The sequence below is a fragment of the Maniola hyperantus genome, chromosome 19, assembly GCF_902806685.2.
Source record: "Maniola hyperantus chromosome 19, iAphHyp1.2, whole genome shotgun sequence".
In the NCBI taxonomy this organism is placed as follows: Eukaryota; Metazoa; Arthropoda; class Insecta; order Lepidoptera; family Nymphalidae; genus Maniola; species Maniola hyperantus.
Genome location: NC_048554.1, coordinates 10,921,648 through 10,934,195, shown reverse-complemented (window position 1 = coordinate 10,934,195; position 12,548 = coordinate 10,921,648). Strand labels below are relative to the sequence as shown.

At 37.7% G+C, this 12,548-nt stretch overlaps 1 protein-coding gene across 2 annotated transcripts in view; it reads right to left on the bottom strand.

Annotated features, from left to right (window-relative positions):
- LOC117991501 (neuropeptide CCHamide-1 receptor-like) overlaps nt 1-12,548 on the bottom strand; it is a 128,974-nt gene that overhangs the window by 10,475 nt on the left and 105,951 nt on the right. For both annotated transcript variants that reach the window (XM_069505179.1, XM_069505180.1), the window contains exon 4: nt 7,149-7,279. In XM_069505179.1, coding sequence (XP_069361280.1) covers nt 7,149-7,279 — 131 coding nt within the window. The remainder of the gene's footprint in view (nt 1-7,148; nt 7,280-12,548) is intronic.

The following is a 12,548-nucleotide window of genomic DNA, read 5'->3' as shown; positions in this document are numbered from 1 at the left end:
TAAACTTTGCGTTTACTTAGGCAGAGTCAAAGTGACATTCATTTATTGCATAATTATTATAAGTATTGATGTTTAGTGTGTTTTTTAAATCCAAAACCATAGTAGATAAGAAAATGAAATAATCAGTATTCAGTACCCTTATTACAGTACCCTTATTATAAATGCGAAAGTGTGTTTGTTTGTTGGTTTGTTGGTTTGTCTTTCAATCACGTCGCAGCGGTTGCAACGTATCGACGTAATTTTTTGCATGGTTATAGATAAAGACCTAGAGAGTGACATAGGATACTTTAAATCAAAAAGTTCCCACCAAAAACTTTCCACACGGACGAAGTCGCGGGCATCAGCTATCAGCTAGTTGGAAATAAAACAAAGTTTATAAAACCTTTGCTAAGTATATATTCTAAAGTGATCTAATTGCCGTCAAGTTAAGTACATGAAAGCGTGAAGCTGTTACGGTTATTATAATAACTTTAAAAAACTAAATTGTAAGAAAAAATTTCTTGACATAAAATTTCAATGAAGTTCCTTCTTGAGTATTTTTAACTTCGAGATACTAAAGGTGAGATCACATTCCACGTTACCTACAAGAAGGAACGACGACAATTAGGCGCAAGAGCCGTAAAGGCCGCAAGATTCAACCGCGACCGACATGTTCCGGAATGATGTGGCAGCAAAGTCACAGGAAAGCGGTGATAGCCTAGTGGTTAAGACGTCGGCCTTCCATTCGTGGTCCGAGGTTCGATCCTATAGGAACTTTCCGGAGTTATGTGCATTTTAATCTATTAAATATGACTTGCTTCAACTGTGAAGGAAAATGTCGAGAGAAAACCTGCATGCCTGAGAGCTCCTCATGTTCTCAAAGGTGTATGAAGTATGCTGATCCGCACTTGACCAGCGTGTTGGGCTATGGTTAAACCCTTCTCATTCTGAGATAAGCCAGTGCTCAGTAGTGAGCCAGCGATGGGTTGTTGATGATGAAAACCACCCGGCAGCAGTGGCCGTTAACATTGTTGCTGCAACTGCAGTTGGGATGATTCTGAGCACGGCCACACCAGCTTTGAATCGTGCAATATTATGTCATGTCAGGTGTGTTTTTTTAGGGTTCCGTACCCAAATGATACCAACGGGACCCTATTACTAAAGCTTCCGTCGTCCGTTCCACCGCCCATCTGTCTCTCAGCGGGATGTATCTCGTGAACCGTATTAGGTACAAAGTTTTTGAATGTGTATTTCTATTGAAAATTTCAAAATTACTGCCCATGAAAATAAAACAAAATGAAGTGTTATTGCTTGTACGATGGTACGGAACCCTTCATGTACGACTCGCACACGGAGGGCCCGATTTCGAAGTCAGTTAAAAACATTGCGAGCATAATGTAATTATAGGTACAACAGAACTTTCGACGATGTAATTTACGCTGGCGTGTGATGTGACGCGACATTACGCTGCGCCCAATGCTGGTGCCGTCATTTGTTTTTTTCAGTACCTACTGTTAAATGCACTCGTAGCAGTACTTATTTACGGCTTGCGGCCGTAAGACCGTGACCAATCACCTTTAAAATAACTTGTGAAAAAATTAAATGCAAGAAAAATTTTCGCGAAAATAAAATTGCTACAAAAAATTCCCTATCGGGTTTTTCAAGTTGAAGATACAGACTTAATTGCTATTGTTATTGGACGCGGAAGCTGCGAAAAAAGTATTTTGGTTCCTAAGCTCAGTGGGTAATTAAGGATTAAGATTAATGAGAAAAAGGGACCTGATAATGGTAGTCACGGTGAAGTTAAGATAAGCTTTTTTTCAGCTATCAGGCCAAGTTTTTGTTGACAACTAGCTTATGCTCGCGTCTTCGCCCGCGTGGACTACACAAATTTCAAAGCCCTATTTGAATTTTCAGAAATCCTTTCTTAGCGGATGTCTACGTCATAATAGCTATCTGTTGTGTGATTTGTGTGTATCTATAAGACAATATTAAAAAAAACCAAACGACAAAAATATTTTACTATATTTCAGTAATCCGGTTTTAGATTGAAGTTAGTTTTTTGGTTATTTTCTGAATTTAAAAAGGTATTTTAAAACTTGAAACTGGTATCAATACATGTGACAAAGAGGAATAAGTTTAAATAAGTACCTTTTAACTAGCCCACAATCATATTTTTTTCGTCTTTACTAGAATAATGCGTATATTATGTCCATTACAAATAAAAAATAACTTCAGCTATAACTTTACTATTAATATTCGCCCTCTGCAAAGTTTAACCTTAGAAATACACTTAATAAGAAATATATTAAAGATGAGTTTGCTAAAGTGTCGTTTGAGCTAATAGTAATAACTTTTATTAAGTCGGTTAACCACTGAGGCAGAGATTTCAAATCTCATTTCTAGAAATTTGGACTTTGAAGTTTCAATTGTATAATAGAATAATAACTAGAGGAGGCTTTATTAAAACCAATACAATGTTTGCTTTATTTTTAGCCGACTTCAGAACAAGATAAAGTTAAACAGAACTAAAATCTGGCTGCCACCCGAGAACTGCCGATGGATAACTCTAGTTGTACCATGTAGTAATAGTAGATAATTCAACATGGGGGTAATGTAATATTTCGTCACGGGCGCCGAGATAAATTACAAGAGTTTAGGGGCGCCCAAGACTACAGTACTACCTACACCCAAGTTCAATACTCTACTTTTCACACCTCACAAGAAAAATAAAATAAAAATCTTCGTATGCTTAAATAGGTACATATGTCTTTAGATACTTTCTTATTTTATTTTTATACATGTATTGTGTTGGCAAACCTCCTACAACAGAAGAACTTTTATTAAAAACAAAGTACTTATTTTTAAACGGCTTCAAAAAAAGAAATTCTCAATTCAGCCTTTATTTTTTGTTGAACTGAGAAAAATGAAATTAGCCCGTATTTTTTATAGAATGCGGAAAGTCAAATTAAAAACGTTTCAGAAATTTCATCCCTGTTATAGATAGTTCAATCCACGAAGCCGCGCCCCACTATTTTTCGTGCGGGGAAACCACGGGTGCGGGGAATGATCTTTACCTAATTTATCTTCTGGTGCGTGTGTCCACATCGCTGATCGGTGCGTACGACTTACGATAGAATTCACACTCTAACAGTACATAGCACATTTGCATTGTAACCCTTTGGGACAAAGAGTGGGGCGCGTCATCATGGATTGAACTGTCTATACTTAATTAATTATTTTATCTAGACTATTGTTGTCTTGTGTCGTCATTATCTTAGGACCTACCAAGTCGAGTCGCTTTGATATCTATTACTTAATTAATGTCAAAGGCAAATATTTCTCAAAGAGATTTCAAATTGTTCATTAGTCCTGAACAAATGAAGGGGTTTGAAAATTCCCATCCTAGCGAGAAGATTAAATAGTACCGTCAAGTCGAGTAACGAAACGAGGCAGGACAAGGCGCAACGCACACCAACAGAGTGTTTTTTTTTACATTTATAGACTAGCTCTTGGCCGCAATCAGACCTGTTGGCAAGAGATAATGCAGCGTATATGGAGCGCGTTTGCCTAGAAGATGAATCTCTAGATGATGTCTAGATGATGACTCTTGACTGGAGCAACCCACTGAGTAGATAGATGGTTGTTGCGTCAATTGTCTCATCACCGACGAAGAAGCGACTAGGTAGATATCTACCTAGTCGCTTCTTCGACTATTTCTTCAATAGTATATCGACAATTTTCTTCAAGTACTTAACGTACAATCGATGTATGTGTGATTCTCTGTCAATAAAAGAGATAAATAATAATAATATATTAATAGTTGATCGCTGACTGTGTAGTGTGTATAGTACGCGAATGGTGGCGACAGAACGCCCCGCAGACCCGCACTGCCCCCACGCTGACATGGTGCGGGCGAGCGTGTATGACGTGCGGGAAGTCCCCTCTATTTATGGAACTACCTAGTCCCACTGGGTAAAATGTGCTTCTAAAATCCACTGGCTTATTGGGCGTTGTCTATATACGTAACATTATCAACTGGTATTAGGTACCATGACAGATCTCGAAAAATTCTTCCTACAAAGGATTACATTTTATAAATAATGCTTTAAAGATGTCCTAACAGAACCTATAGCATTTACACTAACTGGATATACCTATTTATACTTACTGCAAGATTCAAATCTTCAAGTAAGGTTTTATTGAAAGGAGGGACAAGATAAATATCCCCCGGAGGACAAGACGGACGAAATCCATTTGACAAGGGATTTTCGAGTGAAACTTGTACACCACTTTTTTCAAAAGAAAGTGGACAGGAAGGGATTCATTTTATGTCAGTGTATGCTTAAATATTACCTCCAAGCATCGTTATTTATGTTTTCTTTACAATCACATTTTTTCTCTTGTCCTACTAAGTTATGGCCTAATGAAATTGATGTTGAATAAAAATAATGATTTTCGTAAAGTTTAACGTCTTTCAAAAAGTATGTTTAAGCGGTAGCGAGGCCAATAATTAATTTATGGTTTAAGCATACAATTTTTGTTCGTATAGGTATCTATAAATACGAGTAAGTAGGAGATGTTTGAAATTATTTTAATTTGGACAGGAATCTGTTAAAGATTTAAAACATTTTGATAGTGTTTTGCAATACGTGTATATACTACGCGACGCGGGATAGCGTGGGTGACGTGTAAGGTAGTGGCTATGGATTCCTCTCAATCTTCAATTTATCATCATAGCAAACTGGGTGTTCCGCTATTTTTTTTTAATTTATACCAAAACATTTACAATAAAGAGAAAAAGATAGTAAAAGTGGACAGAGAAGCCACTTATCTCTATGAGAGATCTCTACCAGTGACCCTTGGCAGTGCGAGAGGTTGTAGAGAGAGAGACAAAAAGATTTTGCTAATTTGGCGGGAAAATGCGGCTATTTTCACCTGAGTAGTCACTATGTAAAGACAACACCACACATAACCCATTTCAAATAAACGTTGGGTCCAATTTTATGGGTTCAATGATTTCCCTGTGATAAGATTAAATAATACTGTAAGTTCAAGCGACCGTTGCGGCCTGCGGGTAATAGGGTTAGAGTTGTGACCGAACAGGTCGACTGGCATGATCACCTATATTAAATCACCTAAGTATATTTTATGCCTTTTCTGCTAGACTGGATTTATATTAACTAACATCGTTTAAGTTTGTTTATTATTCACTAACACATTACAAGTTATATTTACAACTGTTAAGTTGATATTTCACTGATAAAGAACGTAGCTCAATTCGAGTCGCATTTATTAAAATCCCAATCAACTCTATGGACTGTCGTTTTGACAGTTCGGGTTTTCAATGTTAAACGAAAAAAAATACAAAACCCTCCTCAGTTGCAGTACAGACTATTAGTCAGTAGGTAAAGTTTTATGCCATTTGGGTTATCCGTTGATTTATGCATTGGTAACATTCTAAACAGATGAACCGAACAGGTGAACTAGATGGCGCCAGTAGAATCATGAATCGCGCTTGACACCTTTTGCGAGCATAAAATAATAGTCCTCATACCGATCAATTTGTAGGAGCATTTACGTTCTTATTATTATTGGTATAGATTAGTCGGCAAAAGGGTTTTTAATATAGCACTTTTACTCTATGGCACTGACAGCTTGGCACTTTAAAACAAGTCGATAAAAGAGGTTGGCCTCTAAACAGCTGTTCTGTTTGGCAGCCATTTTAGAAATAGAAATCTGAATTAATCTGACGTTTCATTTCTGTAGGTTAGATTAGGTGGGAGGCTTCGGCCGAGGCTAGTTACCACCCTACTGGCAAAGCCGCGCTGCCAAGCGTTCCGGTACGATGCCGTGACCAAAGGAGTATGGGTTTAATAAAAACTGCCATACCCCGTTTCCAGCTTAGACTGCATATCACTTACCACCAGGTGAGATTGCAGTGAAGGACTAACTTGTATCTGAGTTAAATAAAAATAGAATAGGTACAACAAAAACAGAGGGTTCTTATGATATTTTTAACAACTCAATCCACGAAGAAGTTGTGGGCAAGAGTAATTCGATATGTGTGTTAATGTCAAATAGAAAATAGTAGAACGGTAGAAGTTATTTGAGGCACGGGTGGACGGAACGAGCATTTGCGACCCCCAAGGGTTTTGAACCTCTATATTTTATGACGCGTATAAACCAACTGCAGGCTAACACAAACTATTGGTGCTTGTACATAAAATAGCACTTTTCCACTGTAAAGTTTAGCCTTTGTGACACGGCTAGATTAAAGATCTGTCCAGATAAACTGGTGCAGAACAATAACGCTCGGTGCCATTTACAAGCATGTGAGTGTGCTAACAAGAATCTGTTGCATAATATTGCAGCGAAGCAGTGTGAACTGAGCTTTACAAAAATCTGAAAATGATTAGAGCATGTGTAAGCATTTAAAGACAAGGAAAGATTCAGATTTTTGTCTGGTTGGAGGCTTCGGCCGTGATTTAGCGTTCCGGTACGATACCGTGTAGAAACCAAAGGGGCCTGGGTTTAATAAGAAATGTCATACCCCTTCCAAGTTAGCCCGCTTCCATCTTAGACTGCATCATCACTTGTCACCAGGTGAGATTGCAGTCAAGGGATAACTTTTATCGAAATAAAAAAAATGCTATATTATGATGTAAAAAGCACCTATCAAACAATAATAATGATTCATCATCATCATTCCAAAATATCACCGACCAACTACTGAGCACGGGTTTAATCGATTTTTGAGAAATTTGGTACAAAGTTAGCTTATATCCCGGGGAAGGACATAGGCTACTTTTTATCCCGGAAAATCAAAGTTCTTAACACACACAAGCTTTTTAAACCAAAATCCACACAGCCGAAGTCGCGGGCTTTATATCCATACTGATATTATAAATGCGAAAGTGTGTCTGTCTGTCTGTCTGTCTGCTACCTTTTCACGGCCCACCTGTTAAACCAATTTTGATGAAGTTTGGTACAGAGATAGCTTGCATCCCAGGGAAGGACTAAGGCTAGTTTTTATCTCGAAAACCAAAGAGTTCCCACGGGATTTTTAAAAACCTAAATCCACGCGAACGAAGTCGCGGGCATCATCTAGTAGTAGTATATAAAGTAGGTCCAGGCCTGGAGTCCTTCCGAAGAGAAATGTTACTAACCTGTGTAGTAGGGTTGACAACAAATGCTCGCAAGTAGGAGCCGAGGTAGGCTGGCGTGGCGAGCACGCCGGCTAACAGCCAGATACTGATGGCTGTTGCGACGGTCAGGCGAGTGGCACGCTTGCTTCCACCTGGGGACAAAGATTATAATATGAAGCCTCAATAGCTCAACCGGTAAAGGAGTGGACTGAAAACCGAAAGGTCGACGGTACAAACCCCGCCCGTTGCACTATTGTCGTACCTACTCCTAGCACAAGCCTGACGCTTAGTTGGAGAGGAAAGGGGATATTAGTCATTTAACATGGCTAATATTCTTTAAAAATAAAAAAATTATCCACGGAGGGAAGTTAATACAGGCTGTAACCAGAACGCTCGCTGGCGAAATCGAAGACAGTGATAGAACTGATAATTACTGATATGATACCACAAAAAAAAGCGAGAAAAAAATATCCTATGATTTTGTAAAATTTTACAAATAAAACATCTGACTGACGCGGACGCTAGAGGTCAACGAACGTTGCGTAAGTAGTGCGGATTCAATGCCGGGTCGTAGGTGGGGCATTCACCCGAGTTTTGTACGCTATACATTGCGGGTTTGAAAAATACTAAATCACTAAAACTACAAAATGAGGCAAATGGTTTTGGATAGTGTTTAGGTGGTATAACAATAACGCAAAGTTTTGTCTAGCGTTCGTTCTGGTTACACCCGGTATAGGTCTGTGGGCTTTAACCAGTTTGAGTGATTAACCAATCACAAACGAGCCTATGTTTAGAGTTCTAACTTCTGTGCGAAACAAGTTACGTCGAAAATTCTACAGTTTAGTCCATTGATCAAACTACAGAATTTTCCAAAAAAAAAGGATATGCCTGGATATTTTCTTTTTGTCCTGGATACCTTCAAAAAAATTTGTACCATCTACTTATTATGTGATGAGTGATTGCAGCCAAGCGCAAGTCTATAATAATAATATTATTAAGTATACCTTAGTTAAAATTTTAGGCGTAGTATAATAAACTGACGTTGAACTCGTAGGCACCTATTGCATGTGATCGGCAGGTTTAAGATACGAAACGCTTCGAGAAAAGGTACGTAGTGCCCCGTCCTTTAGTTTGGCTCGTCTTGGTGGAGGCACTGTCGTGCCCCCTGGTACTATGTCCATTAGTTGGTTATTAGTTTAATTTAATTTAATTTCATTTCATTAGTTATTAGTTAGGTACATACTACATAGCGAGTACTCACCGACTACTAATTAACACAATATGTTAATTGACAAATAGGACCTAGGAATAGATTCTGATTGCTTCCTCAAACTAATTTGGTGATCCATCAACGCGTGAACCTACCAACTTCCTATTTAATATAGTCATAGTATGCTACAGGGTTAAAATGAACTATGATTACACGTGTAAAGGATGACGCAGTAGCTAACATTAGAATAGAATAGATTTTTATTCAAGTAAACTTTTACAAGTGCTTTTGAATCGTCAACTAGTCTAATTTACCACTGGTTTGGAATGCCGTTCCTACCGACAAGAACCAGCAAGAAACTCGGCGGCATTGAAATGTATTAACTAGTAAGGGTATAATAGTTTTGTAGACCTGGTTCTGAAATTTCTACGCACTGAAAATCAGAAAGAAAGAGTTGCAAATAGTTTGACGGTGGTAAATGGCCATAGCCGAATTGAGCACCAGATTCATCCAGATATTTGTACAGAATACCAACAAAACCTTATTCATTAAAAAGGGCAGCTTAACCTTCCCCCTCCCCCCCACGTCATACTGAATATATCAGCTTAAAAGTTTTTACGTGAATTTTATTAAAAGTCACTTTACTAAAAAAATATATCATCTAGCATTGTTATAAAAGCAAAAGTGTTGGTATTTAGCTTATTACGGCCTATCCGTTTAATTGATTTTGACCAAAGGTGCAGATATATCTATAATTGCAGAAACGGACATAGGCTATTTTTCATTCCGGAAAATCAAAGAATTCCCATGAGAGTTTTAAAAAACCAACCAAAGTTGAGGTCATCTGGTACTTTCTAAACGACAGCAATTTGTCAAGTTAGGACAGACAATTATCCATAGTTTAGTTGTACAAAAACACTGGTGCATTGAACTTTTCTCATTTCCATGAAATGAGTTCGCTACTTAAAGTTGATTGTCCTGGCCATTATAAATAGACCCCTCATTTGTAACACCAGTAAAGTCTTGCGAGGCCTAATGGTATAATTTATAACGGTTTCAATTCTGGAGAACGAATCTTTGCAATTATCTGGGAAGTTCTTAATTCGTTTGTTTAATGGCAATTCCTATTACTTATTCATCTAATTCTAGAACTTTGAGTCCGTTTGGAGAGTTAAATAACCTTTGCCCCCGATTTTTCTTTTGGGAAATTTGGATCAGCCTGTAGCCTAAGAAGTATCATGGGTTTCAGACGCCACGGTGTGAGAGTATGTCGCACTGGTTGTGTTCGGGCTGCTGTATTTCGGTTTGTAGTGGTTTATCTAAGTATATAAAAAGTAAAGGTGACTGACTGACTGATCTATCAACGCACAGCTCAAAATACTGGACGGATTGGGCTGAAATTTGGCATGCAGACAGCTATTATGACGTAGGCATCCGCTAAGAAAAGATTTTTGGATATTCAACCCCCAAGGGGGTGAAATAGGGGTTTGAAAGTTGTGTAGTCCACGCGGACGAAGTCGCAAGCTTAAGCAAGTGAATAATAATTACATAGTTTTCCCCTTAGGGGTTGAACTTTCCCTTTCTTAGCAGATGTCATAATAAATATCTGCATCATCTTCAAATCAATCCGTCCCGTAGCTTGAGCTGTGCGTTGACAGATCAGTCAGTCAATCACCTTTCCTTTTACTTCTTCTTTACTTCACTCCTGAAAGGAGCGCTTAAGGATCTGATCTTCATCAATTTGCAGAAAGTGATTTGCGTAAATACTGCATAAAACTTCCTATCGGAGTCTAATTTAGATTCAAATCACGAAGGATTTTCTGATCAGGAAACCCATTTCAGGAAGTTTACAATTTCCTTGTTTCCTGTTGCACCTTCTTACGAGTATTATCGGATTAGAAATAAAGTAAATTGGAACGGAAACTTTTGTCTTTTAAATTTTTTGTGTGTTATTTTATGTGTCTTACATTTTCCATCTCGACATTAGGTAGGTACATAGAGAAGTTTTAGAATCTTCCTAAAATGTGAAATTGATGTGAAAATGTGAAACGACAGTAATATTGAAATATAAATATTTAAAATAGTAATACAAAGAGTTTACTGAACTTTTCACCGTCTTGATGTATCGTCACCCATACTTCCATAGTCTCCGAAATTCTATAGAATCTTGGAACTTGATGCTGATGATTCCTATTTATAACGAATAAAAATTGGTCATACGTTTAAGACGTCGGAATATGGCTAAACCCTTCTGAGAATGAGAAGTGCTCTGTAATGAGCCAACGATGGGTTGATCATGATGATGATGGTAAGGATCCTAACAAGCAATATGAATTTAGTTGCGCGTGTAGGTACAAGATATTATGAAATATGTTCAACTGTTACCATAAAACAAAAAAGTCGAAAGTTTGCTGATTCGGTTTTGCAAACTTTCGACTTTTTTGATTTCGCAAAACTTATTTATGAAATTACGGCATGAAATAAATGCTAAATATGTAGTAATAAATGCCATGACTTAAACAACAATAAATGTCATGAATTAAATAACAAGAAGAAACACGGGGGGTGTTTCTTCTTGTGGAAGTAGACAGACACCAATCGAGTTGCAGGGAGACTCTGGATTCAGGCAGCGCAAGACCGTGGTGTGTCGAAGTCCCTACAAGAGACCTATATTCGTTTGATATCGATATTATTTTCGCTACAGTAGAAATTATTAAATTCAATTGGGAACCGTAACTTTTTTATTTTCTTTTCCGTTTTGTTTACTCTGCTCGTATAGCTTGACTTCGGTGTTGATTCAAGAGATTTATTTGTCTTAGCGACTCGATGGACAAGCGAAGCTTTTTGTTGTGGACATGAACAATCGTACAATTCCTATTGTTTAACTTTTGTTGAATTACTTTTTACTCGAGAATGTTTTGTAGGTATCACGTACAATTTAAACCGACATTAAAGTACCTAAATAGAAATAAAATGTGTAACATTTAAACATTTTTCCACTAAGATGATTTTCAGTCGTCAAGGAAAGCTTGAGTGCCAGCGCCTCTATCTTTAACTTTGTGATATAAAAATAAAGTTCACGCAGCGACTCGTAAAACGACTATTTTAATTAAACGCTGATACTTTAACGTATCGTCGCATAAAAGCGTAGTAAAATTAAATGAGCTATTAAAATCAATTGCTACTCAATAGCGACAAAAAGCCACCCGTAGCACTATTTTCGTAGCTCGTAGCACTTATTTCGTACCCGGTTATCATTAAGTCCAAACAATAATATTTATTGTGAATATAAGGCTAGTTTCCTATCAAAAAGTTTCGGCCATTAAAGGTACTGAAATCAAAAAATATACCCCGTTTTTTTAAAAAAGAATACTAATATTTCGCTTTCCCATCCAACTAAACATAAAGCTTGTGCTAGGAGTAGGTACGACAATAGTGCAATCCGGCGAGCATCCGAATTTCAGTCCGCTCCTTTGACGGTTGAGCTGTCGAAATTCTTTGCTAGGCTCGGTAAATGGAACCGTAAAGGTTTATAGTCTTCGACCACCTTCCTAGGGAATAGGGATTATGTTAATAAAATATTATTTTGTCCTAATAATTACCTACACCGTAATTTGAAGCCATCGATGTATGAAGCTCATTTGGGACTGGCATTGGTTTTCTTGTCTTGTTTTCGGCTTTGCAACATTTTTGAACCAACTCCTTTGAATAAAATACTTAATGTTTAATTTAAAAAGAACGGAGTGGTTGCCTTTTAATTACAATAGGTTAAACCCTGTGGTTGAACCCGGTTGAACCACACTACCCGTCATTAGTTATTGTTCAGAGGCTAGGTATAAATCCCTGCCTAGCCGTAATAAGGTAACTATAGAAAGTTTTAGATATTCAATCTAATTTAAATTCAATATCGTATCGTTGAATCAAACAAATCAAACTTCAAAAATTGGTCATGTGCGAGTCGGACTCGCACAGGAAGGATTCCGTAGCGTCGTACAAGGAATAATGCGTTGTAATTTTTTTTTTAAATTTTCATGGTGGTAATTTTGAAATGTTTAGTATTATGTTGTTATGCATGCAAAATGAAAATTGCAGGTCTCTACCTATTATGATTCACGAGATACATCCCGCTGACAGATAGACGGGTAGGCGGACGGACGGATAGCGGAGTCTTAGTAATAAGGTCACGTTGGCACCCTTCGGGTACGGAACCC